General features: G+C 49.7%; 1 protein-coding gene across 2 annotated transcripts in view; it reads right to left on the minus strand.

The window, feature by feature from the left end:
* Window positions 1-17,215, minus strand: part of LOC140424335 (echinoderm microtubule-associated protein-like 6) — a 755,202-nt gene that overhangs the window by 203,024 nt on the left and 534,963 nt on the right. For both annotated transcript variants that reach the window (XM_072507857.1, XM_072507856.1), the window contains one exon: window positions 11,365-11,566. In XM_072507857.1, the coding sequence (XP_072363958.1) occupies window positions 11,365-11,566 (202 nt within the window). The remainder of the gene's footprint in view (window positions 1-11,364; window positions 11,567-17,215) is intronic.

Here is a 17,215-nt window from a genome sequence, read left to right on the forward strand (position 1 = left end):
GAATGAAACACTTGCCCGACCCATCCCTTTTTTAATCTAATTTGGTCTCTCAGCTTCATGTGTGTCTCCTGTAACATAGCCATGCCCGCTTTTAATTGTCTCAGGTGTGCGAACACATGAGCTCTCTTAACCGGCCCGTTCAGTCCACAAACATTCTATGTAACCAGTCTGGTCGGGGGGGCTTTTGCCCCCCTCCCCTGTCGGTCAACCATGACCTTTCCTACGCCAGCTCCTAGCCAGTGTTATGCACCTCACTTGATCCGCCTCTCGGCGGCGACCGCCATCTGATCTCCATCTTCCAACTGTCCCTTACCCGTCAGCAGTACCTCCCCCTCCCCACCCTCCCCCCTCCACTTCGTCTTTCCTCAGCTCTCACCCCACATTGCTCCCCTGAACCAGCTATCCAGCTAGCTCAGCATCTCCCACCCTCTGGCGTCAAAAACCTGCCGACTGCCAGATTCTATCACACCTAGCAATAACACAAGCACTCAACACAGTAACAACGACTTCCGGGGTGCGGCGATGACCAGCTAAGTCGCACGTTTCGGCAGCTCCCGGTGGAACGGACTTTTGGGCTCTTAATAAGAGCCCCAACGGCAATTTTAACGGCTAGAAGCACTGTGCGGTAAACCAGAAGGGAATCCCCCCTGGAAACGGATGGAAAAAGGAGAGGGAAGTGGCCAGATTGCAGTGGATCCTTTGGAGCAGCGGCAAGGAAGGCAAGCAAGAACCAAGATGGCGACGGAAGGTGGCAGTTTAACATGGGGCCCTGAACAACAAGAGTTTTTGAAATGTTGCGTGGAAGAACTTAAAAAGGAAATGAAGAAGGAGCTGTTGGCCCCGATATTACAGGCGATCGAAGGGCTAAAGGATGAGCAAAAGACCCAGGAGCGGGAGCTTCGGGTCATGAAGGCAAAGGCTGCCGAGAACGAGGACGATATACAGGCCTGGTGGTGAAGACGGAGATGCACGAGGCACACCATAAACGATGTGTGGAAAGACTGGAGGTGCTGGAGAATAACGCGAGGAGAATAATTTAAGGATTCTTGGTCTTCCTGAAGGTGCAGACGGTCGGGGCATATGTGAGCATGATGCTGCACTCAGTTAATGGGGGGGAAGCGGAGGCCCGGCGGTCCGCTGGAGGTGGAGGGAGCATACCGAGTGATGGCGCGAGGACCGAGAAGCATACCGAGTGATGGCGCGAGGACCGAGAGCAGGAGAAATTCTAGAGTCATAGTGGTGAGATTCCTCCGTTTTAAGGACAGAGAGATGGTCCTTAGATGGGCAAAGAAAACTCGGAGCAGTAGGTGGGAGAACGCGGTGATCCGCGTATATCAAGACTGGAGTGCGGAGGTGGCGAGAAGGAGGGCGAGTTTTAATCGGGCCAAGGCGGTGCTTCACAAAAAGAAGATAAAATTTGGAATGCTGCAACTGGCAAGACTGTGGGTCACATATCAAGGGAGGCACCACTACTTTGAGGCGGCGGATGAGGCGTGGTCTTTTATTGTGGAAGAAAAACTGGAATTAGCGGGTTATTAAAAAAGAACGTTTGAAACAAAGTGGTGGGGCGAGTATGGGGGGCGAAGAGGGGGGAAAAAGGGGGGGGAAAGGTGAGTTTTATGTTATTAATCCTGCGATGCGGTAACTTTTCTCTCTTCCACAGGTGGTGGTGGAGGGAGGAAGGGAGGTGGAGGAGATGGGGCGTTGGCCATGGAGGGCGGGGCCAAAAGGGAAGCGCGGGCTTTGTTCCCGCGCTATGATAATCATGGCGGGAATAGGGAAGCAGGAAGGAGGGAGCGTCGCACGGTGCGAGCCGAGGTTGGCCAGAGTTTGCTGACTTCTGGGAGCAACATGGGGGGTGTAAGTACGCTAGTGGGGGATCTAGCGGGGGGGTTGGGAGGGGGGAGTTACTGGGTTGCTGCTGCTGGGGAGAGGGGGGAGCCGGAATGGGGTGGGGTGGGCGGGGGGGGGGCACCGCCTGGGGGGGGGACACAGCTGCGTGGGAACCGGGTGAGGAGCTGGAAAAAGGGGATGGCTAATCGACAAGGGGGGGGGTAAAAAGCCCCCCAACCCGGTTGATCACGTGGAATGTGAGAGGGCTGAACGGGCCGATAAAGAGGGCACGAGTACTCGCACACCTTAAGAAACTTAAGGCAGACGTGGTTATGTTACAAGAGACGCACTTGAAATTTATAGACCAGGTTAGACTACGCAAAGGATGGGTGGGGCAGGTGTTTCATTCGGGGCTAGATGCGAAAAACAGGGGGGTGGCTATACTAGTGGGGAAGCGGGTTATGTTTGAGGCAAAAACCATAGTGGCGGATAGCGGGGGCAGATACGTGATGGTGAGTGGCAAATTACAGGGGGAGGCGGTGGTCTTGGTAAACGTATATGCCCCGAACTGGGGTGATGCCAATTTTATGAGGCGCATGCTAGGACGCATCCCGGACCTAGAGGTGGGAAAGTTGGTAATGGGGGGAGATTTTAATACGGTGCTGGAGCCAGGGCTGGACAGGTCGAGATCCAGGACTGGAAGGAGGCCGGCTGCAGCCAAGGTGCTTAAAGATTTTATGGAGCAGATGGGAGGAGTAAACCCGTGGAGATTTAGTAGACCTAGGAGTAAGGAGTTTTCGTTTTTCTCCTATGTCCACAAAGTTTATTCGCGAATAGACTTTTTTGTTTTGGGAAGGGCGTTGATCCCGAAGGTGAGGGGGACGGTGTATACGGCTATAGCCATTTCGGATCACGCTCCACATTGGGTAGACTTGGAGATAGGGGAGGAAACAGAAGGGCGTCCACCCTGGAGAATGGACATGGGACTAATGGCAGATGAAGGGGTGTGTCTAACTAAGGGTGAGGGGGTGCATTTGAAAAATACTTGGAACTCAATGATAACGGGGAGGTCCAGGTGGGAGTGGTCTGGGAGGCGTTGAAGGCAGTGGTTAGAGGGGAGCTGATATCAATAAGGGCACATAAAGGAAAGCAGGAGAGTAGGGAACGGGAGCGGTTGCTGCAAGAACTTCTGAGGGTGGACAGGCAATATGCGGAGGCACCGGAGGAGGGACTGTACAGGGAAAGGCAAAGGTTACACGTAGAATTTGACTTGCTGACAACGGGTACTGCAGAAGCACAGTGGAGGAAGGCACAGGGTGTACAGTATGAGTATGGGGAGAAGGCGAGCAGGTTGCTGGCCCATCAATTGAGGAAAAGGGGAGCAGCGAGGGAAATACGGGGACTGAGGGATGAGGAAGGAGAGATAGAGCGGGGAGCGGAGAGAGTGAATGGAGTGTTCAAGGCATTCTATAAAAGATTATATGAAGCTCAGCCCCCGGATGGGAAGGAGAGAATTATGTGCTTCCTGGACCGGCTGGAATTTCCTAAGGTGGAGGAGCAGGAGAGGGTGGGACTGGGAGCACAGATCGAGATAGAGGAAGTAGTGAAAGGAATTAGGAGTATGCAGGCGGGGAAGGCTCCGGGACCGGATGGATTTCCAGTCGAATTTTATAGGAAATATGTGGACTTGCTTGCCCCGATACTGATGAGAACCTTTAATGAGGCGAAGAAAAGGGGACAGCTGCCCCCGACTATGTCAGAGGCAACGATATCGCTTCTCCTAAAGAAGGAAAAAGACCCGCTGCAATGCGGGTCCTATAGACCTATTTCCCTCCTAAATGTAGACGCTAAGATTCTGGCCAAGGTAATGGCAATGAGGATAGAGGATTGTGTCCCGGGGGTAGTCCATGAGGACCAAACTGGGTTTGTGAAGGGGTGACAGCTGAATACGAATATACGGAGGCTGCTAGGGGTAATGATGATGCCCCCACCAGAGGGGGAAGCGGAGATAGTGGTGGCGATGGATGCCGAGAAAGCATTTGATAGAGTGGAGTGGGATTATTTGTGGGAGGTGTTGAGGAGATTTGGCTTTGGAGATGAGTATATTAGATGGGTACAGCTGCTGTATAGGGCCCCGATGGCGAGCGTGGTCACGAATGGACGGGGGTCTGCGTATTTTCGGCTCCACAGAGGGACGAGGCAGGGATGTCCTCTGTCCCCATTATTGTTTGCACTGGCGATTGAGCCCTTGGCAATAGCATTGAGGGGTTCCAGGAAGTGGAGGGGAGTACTCAGGGGATGAGAGGAACACCGGGTATCTCTTTACGCGGACGATTTATTGGTGTATGTGGCGGACCCGGCGGAGGGGATGCCAGAGATAATGCGGATACTTGGGGAGTTTGGAGAATTTTCAGGATATAAGCTGAACATGGGGAAAAGTGAGCTGTTTGTGGTGCATCCAGGGGAGCAGAGCAGAGAAATAGAGGACTTACCGCTGAGGAAGGTAACAAGGGACTTTCGCTACTTGGGGATCCAGATAGCCAAGAATTGGGGTACATTGCATAGGTTAAACTTAACGCGGTTGGTGGAACAGATGGAGGAGGACTTCAAGAGATGGGACATGGTATCTCTGTCATTGGCAGGGAGGGTACAAGTGGTTAAAACGGTGGTCCTCCCGAGATTCCTCTTTGTGTTTCAGTGCCTCCCGGTGGTGATCACGAAGGCTTTTTTCAAAAGGATTGAGAAGAGTATCATGAGTTTTGTGTGGGCCGGGAAGACCCCGAGAGTGAGGAAGGGGTTTTTGCAGCGTAGTAAGGATAAGGGGGGGCTGGCGCTACCGAACCCGAGTGAGTACTACTGGGCCGCCAACATCTGAATGGTATGTAAGTGGATGGGAGAAGAGGAGGGAGCGGCGTGGAAGAGATTGGAGAAGGCGTCCTGTCGGGGGACTTGCCTACAAGCCATGGTGACGGCGCCGTTGCCGTTCTCACCGAAGAAATACACCACAAGCCCGGTGGTGGTGGCTACTCTGAAAATTTGGGGGCAATGGAGACGGCATAGGGGAAAGACGGGAGCCTCGGTGTGGTCCCCGATAAGAAATAATCATAGGTTTGCTCCGGGGAGAATGGATGGGGGATTTGGAACATGGCAAAGAGCAGGAGTAACACAATTGAGAGATCTGTTTGTAGATGGGACGTTTGCAAGTCTGGGAGCGCTGACCGAAAAATATGGGTTGCCCAAGGGAATGCATTCCGGTATATGCAACTGAGGGCTTTTACGAGGCAACAGGGGAGGGAATTCCCGCAGCTCCCGACGCAGGAGGTGCAGGACAGAGTGATCTCAAAGACATGGGTGGGGGACGGTAAGGTGTCAGACATATATAGGGAGATGAGAGACGAGGGGGAGATTATGGTAGACGAGCTGAAAGGGGAAATGGGAAGAAGAGCTGGGGGAGGAGATTGAGGAGGGGCTGTGGGCTGATGCCCTAAGTAGGGTAAACTCATCGTCCTCGTGTGCCAGGCTAAGCCTGATTCAATTTAAGGTGTTACACAGGGCGCATATGACTGGAGCACGGCTCAGTAAATTTTTTGGAGTAGAGGATAGGTGTGCGAGATGCTCGAAAAGTCCAGCGAATCACACCCACATGTTCTGGTCATGTCCGGCATTACAGGGGTTTTGGGTGGGGGTGACAAAGGTGCTTTCGAAGGTAGTGGGGGTCCAGGTCGAACCAAGCTGGGGGTTGGCTATATTTGGGGTTGCAGAAGAGCCGGGAGTGCAGGAGGCGAGAGAGGCCGATGTTTTGGCCTTTGCGTCCCTAGTAGCCCGGCACAGGATACTGTTGATGTGGAAGGAAGCCAAGCCCCCGGGTGTGAAGACCTGGATAAATGACATGGCAGGGTTTATAAAGCTGGAACGGATTAAGTTCGTCCTAAGGGGATCGGCTCAAGGGTTCACCAGGCGGTGGCAACCGTTCGTCGAATACCTCACAGAAAGATAGAGGGAATGGAAAAGAAGAAGACAGCAGCAGCAGCCCAGGGGGGGGGGGGGGGGGGGGGGGGGGGGAGGGGGGGAGGAACCAGAGGGATTCTCAGGGATGTTAATATATGAGTATAATATGTATAGGTTGTTGTTATAGATAATTGTATATTGGACTGTTAAAACATATTTTTGGAGAATATTTATCTGGGACAAGGCAGTTGCCATTTAGTTTTGTTTTTGTTTATATATTATTTATTTCTTGTTTATAAAACTGGCCATTGTTATTTATATTGTTATATTACTGTGTAAAGGATACACAATGTACTGTGATGGTTGGCCAAAAATTTTCAATAAAATATTTCAAAAAAAAAAAAAAACACAGTAACAACAATCCCAAAAAGCTAACAAACCATCCCCCAACGCACAGGCAACGAGGCAAACCCCTCCCCCTTTAATTGATTATTTTCAGTCCCATCACCTTCAAAAAGAATCAAACACAATAGAAGATGCTTCAAGCAGCTTCAGCAAAATTATGCATGCAGGAGTCAACCATCTTTCTTGCAGAAACTAAAACACCCCATCGCATCTTAAAAGTTCTTCCCTTTGTAATCCAGTACTATAAAAGCAATAAATCTAAATCAAATTACACGAGAGAAAAAAATTTTAAAACACCAAACCCTTTTCTTCCCGAACATTGCAATTAAACTCACAGACTTAAAAGACTGAAATTTTAAACAAGACAAAGCAAAACACAGAACCATTTTTCTCACCTCCCTGCCACCCTGTCCCTTCCCCAAACTCAGATCACCACAGTTTGAGTTTAAAAATCATTAAACGAGATTTCCAGATTCTATCCCTCCCCCTTTGACCAATTCTTATCAGTCCCATCACTTTCAAAGAGAATCAAACACAAAAGAAGCTTCAAGGAGCTTAAGCAAAATTATGCATGCAAGAATCAACCATCTAAATCAAAGTCAAATTACACAAGACGAGAGACAAGAAAAGAGAAAAATATATATTTAAAAAAAAAAAAACTTTTCTTCCCGAACATCGCAACTCAACTCACAGAATTAAAAGACTGAAATTTTAAACAAGACAAAGCAGAACGCACAACCATGTTTCTCTCCTCCCCGCCACTCCATCCCGTCCCTCAATCTCAGCCCACCACAGTTAGAATTTAAGAGTCCTTAATTTAAGAGTCCTTAAGCCAGATTATTGTCTTTCATGAAAGTAACCACCTCTTCCGGAGAATTAAGTACAGCTCCCGGTTCTCGTATGTCACCCAAAGATGCGCCGGGTATAACAGTCCAAATTTAATGTCTTTCTCAAACACGGCCGCCTTAACTTTGTTGAAACTTGCTCACATCTTTACGAGTTCTGGTCCCCAGTCTTGGTACACCCGGATCTCTGATACTTCCCATATGTACCATTTTGTCTGCCTGGCCCACTTCATGATGCTCTCCTTGTCGAGGAATCAATGTAGCCTCACCACCATGGCTCTCGGAGGCTCACGACCCTGGAGCTTATGTACGAGCACCCTTTGTGCCCGGTCCACCTCCAGCGGCTTGTCAAACACATTGGCCCCGACCATCTCCTGCAACATCTTCCCCACATACACTCCCGCATCTGAGCCCTCCTTTCCCTCTGGCAGCCTGACGATTCAGATATTTTGCCTGTGAGCCCGGTTCTCCAAGTCTTCTACTTTATCTAGCAGTTGTTTCTGGCTGTCCTGTAGAATGCTAATTTCCAAAGCCATTGCAGTGGACTCCTCCTCTCGTTCAATCACCAGCTCCTGCAACTTCAGAATCTCCTGTGCCTGGGTCGTCATTTTCTCCTCCACCCGGTCAACCACCTCCTTAATCGAAGCTATCATCTGGGTTACGTCTTCTGTACACTCCTTGCGATGCCGGCGAACTTCTCATTCAGGTACTCCACCCATTGCTCCATCGACCAGTGAGCTGACGTGGACATGCTTTGTCTCATTACCATTGAGCTCTATGACCTCTGATTCTTGCTTTCATTCATCTTTTGGTTTCTCCTTTTTCGACTCTTATTTGGACACGATTCCATGAATTGAGGGTCACCCCCGTTTCCTCGCCCTTCGATCAACTTATGTTGAGAAATTTTCTGAAAAATCCAGCTTAAACACCATTAAAAAACAACACTAAGGGCGAGGGCTGCTGAATGTGCGACCGTTTACTCCATGGCCGCCACCGTAAGTCTCATCTGAGAACTTACTGATCAACCCTCCTATTAAATCATTTATATAAACCACAAACAGCAAAGGGTCCAACACTGATCCGTGCGGGATCCCACTGGACACAGGCTTCCAGTTAAAAAAATACCCCTCGACCATCTCTCTGCTCCCTGCCACTCAGCTAATTCTGGATGCAATGTCAAATTTCCTTGGATTCCATGGGTTCTTAACTTGAAATGAAATGAAAATCACTTATTGTCACAAGTAGGCTTCAATGAAGTTACTGTGAAAAGCCCCTAGTCGCCACATTCCGGCACCTGTTCGGGGAGGCTGGTACGGGAATTGAACTGTGCGGCTGGCCTGCTTTAAAAGCCAGCGATTTAGCCCAGTGTGCTAAACCAGCCCCTTCGCTATCAGTCTCCCATGTGGGATCTTATCAAAAGCCTTGCTGAAGTTCAAGTAATCTACGTCAAATACATTGCCCTCATCCACACACCTGGTCATCACTTCGAAAAATTCAATCAAGTTGATCAGACATGACTTCCTCTTAACAAAATCATGCTAACTATTCGTGATTAATCCCTGCCTCTCCAAATGCAGATTAATTCTGTCTCTCAGAATTGATTTCAATAGTTTCCCCATCACTGAGGTGAGATAGGCTGGCCTATAGTTTCCTGGTTTATCCCTTCCTCCCTTCTTGAATAATGGTACCACATTGGCTAGCCTCTAATCCTCCAGCACCTCTCCTGTGGCCAGAAATAACTTGAAAATTATTGCCAGCACCCTGCTACTTGTCTCATTCAATAGCTTGGGATACATTTCATTTGGACCTGGAGACTTGACTACTTTTAAGCCTGCCAAACCACTCAGAACCTCCTCTCTGTCTATGTTCATTTCTTTAATTTTATCACAGTCCTTCTCTCTGATTTCTATATAAACACCATCCCTCTCACAAGTGAACACCAACGCAAGTATTAATTTGGAACTCTACCTTCATCCTCCGCCTCTGCACACAAATTTCCACTGAGATCCTTAATCTGCCCTACTCTTTCCCGAGCTATCCTTTTACCCGTAAACAATTCAGAATGGTCCTTTATTTCACCTACCTGAATCCTTTCATGTCCCCTTTTTACTCTTCTAATTTCTGTTTTAAGTTCCCTCTTGCACATTGTATACACACTTAGGACTTCTGCTGTTTTGAGCCCTCAATATCTGCCATAAGCCTCCCTATTTTTATCCAATATTGTATATCCCTTGATATTTAGGGTTCACTGGATTTGTTGTCCCCACCCTTTTTGTTTATTGGAATATGTTGGCCCTGCACTCTCCCTATTTCCTTCTTGAATGTTCTGTCACAGAGTTATCTAAAAGTGTCTGTTTACAGTCCACTCTGGTCAAATCATATCTGATCTTATTAAAATCAGCCTTCCCCCAGTTCAGAACTTTGATTGTCTTTACTTGTCTTATCTTTACTGAGCATCACTCGGGAGTCTTGCAAGTTTTTTTGTCGTATTCTTTACCCATCTCATGATCTGAACAGTTTTCTTGGTCTGCATCACTTGCGATATCTCTTTAGTCCGGTTTCAGTATTTCATAAATTAGGACACTGTTGTAGGTTCATGTATTTAGTTGCCACCTTTCAAATCATCAGAGATCATCATGTTGAATTATGGTATTATCTTGAATGTGATGTTTGGTAGAAGATCCTACTGCTGCCAACCATGTTGTACTATGCTGACAACATTGATCACCCACCCACCTATATTACATGATGTAATATAGTGCATAGTGATGTCTCGATGATGAGATCTTGAGACTTGTATGTTGAAACATGAACCCTTTATTGGCCGTTTACTATCTCGCATGTGGTGATGCTGTGCAGATAGGCTGCTTTGAGAGTTTTCTCTCGAGTGTTCTCTGAGTCTGTTACCATGTGACTCCACTCATACTACCATGGGCGGTGTTATTCTCCAGTTTCCACATTAATCCGTACTCTGATGAGAACCTGTACATTGCAATGGCATACAGGCACATAACCCAACAGCCCTTTATTGAAAGAATAAATAAGCGTTGCTATAATTGTACAGGGATCTGGTGAGACCATACCTGGAATACTGTATACAGATTTAGTCTCCATATTTATGGAAATATATACTTGCATTGGAGTCAGTACAGCACAGGTTCAGTGAACTGGTCTCTGGGATGAGAGGGTTGTCCGATGACAAGAGACGGAGTAAATTGGCTCTATATTGTCTGGAGTTCAGAAGGAAGAGAGGTGATCTAACTGAAACAAAGGAGCTTGACAGAGTAGATACCGAGAGGTTGGGGAATGTAGAACATGGGCACAATCTCAGGATAAGGGGCTGGCCATGTAGGACTGAGATGAGGAGAAATTTCTTCTCAAAGGGTTGTGAATCTTTGGTATTCTCTCTCCCAGAGGGTTATGGATGCTCCATCACTGAATATATTTAAGTCTGAATGAACAAACCTTCGGTCTCTCAGGGTATGGCAGGTGGGCAGGAAAGTGGAGTTGAGGCGGAAGATCATCCATGATTATATTGAATGGTGGAGCAAGCTTGACAGGCCATTTGGTCTACTTATGTCTTATGTCCTTCATTCTAAATAAGCAACAAAAATGGAAAATTTATCTAATGTAACATCTATTTTCTACAATCAAGTTTCTGTGGCATAGCACACATCATATGAAGATTAAGTGTAGTTTTCAGCTCAAGCAGAGTTGGAGGACTGGTCGATAATTGAACCAAAGTGAGGCAGGTTAAGAGGAGACATGTAATGAGAAGTAGAGAAAAAGTGGACAGAAGGGCCAGAGAAATGAAAAGGAGGCAGAGAGACTGGTGGTGACGAGGTTTGAATTCAGTTCCTCCTCGCCCATCAAAATATTTTTAAAAAGCAACAAAACTTATCATTAAAGACCACTGGTTAGGTTTTTCAATGTCTGGAGAAATAGGACTGGCATGTGCTCTGCATGTTTTATCTTTTCCTCTTTGAAAGTTGCAATGTAGGCTTCTACAATAGACTTGGAATCTCAATTTGCCTAAGTAAATAACCTCCTACCTGGAATGTTGGCCCAACAAATTAAGGGCCTTATTGAAAGTTGAAATGGTTCAAGCAAATAAGCACACACAACTAAGCATTATTCTTGATTAAAATAGGTCTGAAACCAAATTATTGGAAACAGTTTGGTGACAGTGGCAATGTATTGCTGGTGGGCAGATAGATGTCTTAAATAACTGTAAAATTTTAATTTCTTACAAAGATCAAAATAATTAAGGATTTTAAAATAGCAGTACACTGGATGAGAAAAGGCTCAAGTTATTAATACATTTTCTGTCTACCTCCATCCTCATCGGTGTCGGTGTCAGACTCTTCACTGTCCATAGGCTTGTTGTCCCTGTTTCCATCAGTTTCCAAATTCCAGATCATCAAAGCAGTGTCAGCACCACCCACTGTAAGCAATAAGCTATCATCCTGTGCCCATCTCACATTAGTCACATGTGCGCTGTGGCCCACATACTTTTTAAACTTTGCATATTGGCCCTGGAAGACAAGTTAGTCACACTTTCAGTTAGGACTGTGGCTATCATGGTTTTTTATACCTCATATTAGTAAACCTTTATAATACTGAAGTATGGATTTTATACCACAATTAACTATTAATTTTGACATTTTACTTTTTGTTGATAATTTTGTTAGCTTTTCTTTGGATTAATTACATGACCATAATTTTTATTGCTTTTATAAATAGATTCTGAATTTTTCAGTATGTTCATGCAATGTGTGCAGGACATCAATCAAGCAATGTGAAGTTGACATGCCTTTGATGTTTCCAAACTGTTTGGAGTCAATGTTGTTCTGCATTGTCTCCATTGGTCATTTTGTTATAAAGTGTTCGGAAACCTTGGAGAAATAGTCAATTAGAGCGATTGGGTGCGACTGGCGGGTGACAATTTCAGAGTAGGAATGACATACACCCTTTCCCATTGTGCTGGGACAGTCAGTTGTGTGTATGATGCATTTATTATGTCAGTCTAAAGTTCTGCAAGTTCACAAGAGAATTAGTCTGGCAGCCATGTTATCAGGGCCACCTGGTTGATGAGATTCAATTGTCCTACCTTTCTCAATAGACCTCTCCATGGATTAACCTGGTGGAAGAGATGGTAGGAATACTGAGAGTAAAGAGGGATTAGGCGATTGTAAATCATCTCCAACAGATGCAAAGTGGGAACATATTTGGGCCTAGAACTTTACTGAGGGAAAGCTGACAGTGGGGAAAAAATGAAGTGGGAGCAGGATTGTGGAGGCAGCAGACTGCAGGCCAGAACCCAGGGAAAAGGTTCCTGGCAGTAAGAAGATGGGTCTAGAGGTGATTTGGGAGAGGAAGGGGATGGTGCTCCAAAGTGCTTGGTGATTGTTCTAGGGTGAAATTCAAACATGATCTGAAAAGGCCATGGCCAGGAATCCAGTAAGAACAGTGGAAGGGGCGGCCGTGGTGGGGGGGGGGGGGGCCTGAGGTTTGAAATTCCATTAAAATCAGGCAAAGCCAGCACTGAGGAGCTGAAGGATTTCTTTCTGGGTTTGGGAGAACCCCTGCTTCTCCTGGCCCACAAGGAATTCTAACAGGTATCATTTTTTTAAAAAATGTTTATTCAAAATTTTTCCATCAAAAATTTTCAACCAATTAACCCCCCCCCCCCCCCCCCCCCCGTAACAGAAAAAAGAGAAAAGACCAGAACAAAACATAAACATATCAATGAAACATACTACAGCACCTGTACAATGGGTTTCTCCCGCACATAATAACCCTCCCATATGCTTTTTACAAGTACCCCTAGGGAAAAAAAACCTTCCCCGCCCGCCCAGCTAACCCCCCCCCCCCCTCCCTGGGTCGCTGCTGCTGCTGACCGACCTCATTCTAACGCTCCGCGAGATAGTCTAGGAACGGTTGCCACCGCCTGGAGAACCCCTGTGCAGACCCTCTCAAGACAAATTTTATCCTCTCCAGCTTAATGAACCCTGCCATGTCATTTATCCAGGCTTCCACACTGGGGGGCTTCACGTCCTTCCACATGAGCAAGATCCTCCGCCGGGCTACCAGGGACGCAAAGGCCAGAATACCGGCCTCTTTCGCCTCCCGCACTCCCGGCTCGTCCGCCACCCCAAATAGTGCCAGCCCCCAACTTGGCATGACCTGGACTTTCACCACCTTGGACATAGTCTTCGCGAAACCCCTCCAGAACCCATCCAGTGCCGGGCACGACCAGAACATGTGGGCGTGATTCGCCGGGCTTCCCGAGCACCTCCCGCATCTGTCCTCCATCCCAAAGAACCTACTCAGCCTCGCCCCTGTCATATGCGCTCTGTGAATAACGTCAAACTGTATCAGGCTGAGCCTGGCGCATGTGGAAGAAGAATTAACCCTACTCAGGGCATCAGCCCACAGACCCTCTTCGATCTCCTCCCCCCAACTCCTCCTCCCACTTGCCCTTCAGCTCCTCTACCGAAGCCTCCTCCTCTTCCTTCATCTCCTGATATATCGTCGAAACCTTGCCTTCTCCGACCCATACCCCCGAAATCACCCTGTCCTGAATCCCTTGTGCCTGGAGCAATGGGAATCCCCTCACCCGCCGCCTCACAAACACCCTCACTTGCATATACCTGAACGCATTTCCCGGAGGTAACCCAAACTTCTCCTCCAGCGCCCCTAGGCTCGCAAACGTCCAGTCTATAAACAGGTCCCCCATCCTTCTGATCCCTGCCCGATGCCAGCTCCGAAACACCCCGTCCATCCGTCCTGGGACGAACCGATGGTTCTCCCGGATCGGGGACCACACCGAAGCTCCCATCTCACCCCTATGTCGTCTCCACTGCCCCCAGATCTTTAGCGTTGCCGCCACCACCGGACTCGTGGTGTACCTTGTCGGCGAGAGCGGCAGTGGTGCCGTCACCAGCGCCCTCAGGCTCGTGCCCCTGCAGGATACCATCTCCAACCTCTTCCACGCCACCCCCTCGCCCTCTATTACCCACTTACGGATCATCGCCACGTTGGCTGCCCAATAGTAGCCGCACAGATTCGGCAGCGCCAGCCCTCCCTGTCCTTGCTACGCTCCAGAAACACCCTTTTACCCTCGGGGTCTTATTTGCCCATACGAAACCCATGATGCTCCGACCTACCCGTTTAAAAAAGGCCTTGGTAATCACAATGGGAAGGCACTGGAACACAAAGAGAAACCTTGGGAGTACCATCATTTTAATCGACTGTACCCTACCCGCTAGCGAGAGCGGCAACACATCCCATCATTTAAAGTCCTCCTCCATCTGCTCCACCAGCCGCGTCAAATTAAGTTTGTGCAGGGCCCCTCAGCTCCTAGCTACCTGGATCCCCAAGTACCGAAAGCTCCTTTCCGCCCTCCTCAACGGTAGGCCATCTATCCCTCTTCCCTGGTCCCCTGGATGCACCACAAAGAGCTCACTTTTCCCTACATTGAGCTTATAGCCCGAGAAGTCCCCAAACTCCCTTAGGATCCGCATGACCTCCACCATCCCCTCCACTGGATCTGCCACGTACAGCAACAGGTCGTCCGCATACAGCGACACCCGATGCTCCTCTCCCCCTCGGACCACCCACCTCCATTTCCTGGACTCCCTTAATGCCATAAGGCAAAGACTCAATTGCTAATGCAAACAACAGGGGGGACAGAGGGCACCCCTGTCTCGTCCCTCGATACAGCTGAAAATACTCCGACCTCCGTCGATTCGTAGCCACACTCGCCAGCTGGGCTCTATATAGGAGCTTAACCCACCTGATAAACCGCTCCCCAAACTCAAACCTCCGCAACACTTCCCAGAGATACTCCCACTCCACCCGGTCAAAGGCCTTCTCCGCGTCCATATAGCTGCCACTACCTCCGCTTCTCCCTCCACCGATGGCATCATAATCACATTGAGGAGCCTCCGCACATTGGTGTTTAGCTGCCTGCCCTTTACAAATCCCGTCTGGTCCTCATGAATCACCCCTGGGACACAGTCCTCAATTCTTGTAGCCAGCACTTTTGCCAGCAACTTAGCATCCACATTGAGGAGCGAGATCGGTCTATACGACCCACATTGCAGTGGGTCCTTGTCCCGCTTCAGGATCAGAGATATCAGCGCCCCGGACATTGTCGGGGGCAGGGTTCCCCCCTCCCTTGCCTCATTGAAAGTCCTCACTAGCAACAGGGCTAACAGGTCCGCATACTTCCTGTAAAACTCAACCGGGAACCCATCTGGCCCCGGGGCCTTCCCCGCCTGCATGCTCCCCAGTCCTTTAACCAGCTCCTCCAACCCAATTGGCGCCCCAAACCAGCCACCTCCTGCTCCTCCACCCTCAGGAACCTCAGTTGATCTAGTAATCGTCGCATCCCCTCTTCCCCCGTTTGGGGCTGAGATCTGTACAGCTCCTCATAAAAGTCCTTAAATGCCTCATTTACTTTCATCGCACTCCGCACCGTAGTTCCCCTGCTATCCTCAACTCCACCTATCTCCCTCGCTGCCATCCTCTTACGGAGCTGATGTGCCAGCATCCGGCTCGCCTTCTCCCCATACTTGTACGTCGCCCCCTGTGCTTTCCTCCACTGTGCCTCTGCCTTCCCTGTGGTCAACAGGTCGCATTCCGTCTGGAGACTTTGCCGCTCCCTAAGTAGTCCCTCCTCGGGGGCCTCTGCATATCTCCTGTCTATCCTTAGGATCTCCCCCACTAACCTCTCCCTTTCCCTGCCCTCCCTCTTCTCCCTGTGAGCCCTGATGGAGATTAACTCTCCCCTGACCACTGCCTCCCATACTACCCTCACCTGCACCTCCCCGTTGTCGTTGGCCCCCAAATACCTTTCAATGCACGCCCGCACCCTCCCGCACACCTCCTCATCCGCCAGTAATCCCACATCCAGACGCCACAGCGGCCGCTGGTCCCTCTCCTCTCCCAACTCCAGCTCCACCCAGTGTGGGGCGTGGTCTGAGATAGCTATGGCCGAGTACTCCGTTCCCTCCACTTTCGGGATCAGCGCCCTACTCAAAACAAAAAAATCTATCCGGGAGTAGGCTCTGTGTACGTGAGAGAAAAAGAAAATTCCCTGACCAGGGGCCTATCAAATCTCCACGGGTCTACTCCCCCATCTGGTCCATAAACCCCCTAAGCACCTTGGCCGCAGCCGGCCTCTTCCCCGTCCTAGATCTGGAGCGATCTAATGCTGGGTCCAACACCGTGTTGAAATCCCCGCCCCCATTATCAAGCTTCCTGTCTCCAGATCCGGAATCCGCCCCAACATGCACTTCATAAATCCACCATCATCCCAGTTTGGGGCGTATACGTTTACCAATACCACCCACGCCCCCTGCAACCTACAGCTCACTATCACGTATCGACCTCCATTGTCCACTACAATATTCTTGGCCTCAAACGATACCCGCTTCCCCACCAGTATTGCCACCCCTCTGTTCTTCGCATTCAGCCCCGAATGGAATACCTGTCCTACCCATCCCTTTCTTAACCTGACCTGGTCTGCCACCTTCAAATGTGTCTCCTGAAGCATGACCACGTCTGCTTTCAGTCCCTTTAAGTGCCCCCTTAACCGGCCCATTCAGGTCCCTCACATTCCAAGTTATCAGCCGGATTGGGGGGGCTTCCCACCCCCGCCCCCCCTGCCGACGAGCCATCTCCTTTTCTAGGCCAGTCCCGTGCCCGCGCCTCCCGCACTCTCCAGTCCCCCAGACGGGGGCCCCCCGCCCCGACCACTTCTTCTATTTCCAGTTCCCCATCGGCCAATGCAGCAGCAACCCTATCCCCCCCCCCCCCCCCCCTCCGCCCCCCCCCCCCCCCCATCAGATCTGTATCTAGCTCTTTTGCTCCCCCCATAACACTCTCGTAAGTCAGCTGACCCCGGCCTCCCCCGCCATCCCATTGACCCCCCCCCCCGTGTGGGAATCCCCCCATCCCAGCAATCAGTGTGCGCTCCTCCACCCTCCCCCCTCCATCCTTCCCTAGCGTGGGAAAAAGCCCGCGCTTTCCTGAGCCGGCCCCGCCCCCTCTGGCGCCGCTCCTGTTGCGGCCTTATCTCAATTCCCCCATCCCCGGGCCTCCCCTCCCTCGAGCACGGCGCCCACATTCTCTCTCAGTCTCCCCATCAGATCTCTTCCCCCATCCATCACCCAACT

This window comes from Scyliorhinus torazame, chromosome 1 (genome assembly GCF_047496885.1).
Source record: "Scyliorhinus torazame isolate Kashiwa2021f chromosome 1, sScyTor2.1, whole genome shotgun sequence".
Classification (NCBI taxonomy): domain Eukaryota; kingdom Metazoa; phylum Chordata; class Chondrichthyes; order Carcharhiniformes; family Scyliorhinidae; genus Scyliorhinus; species Scyliorhinus torazame.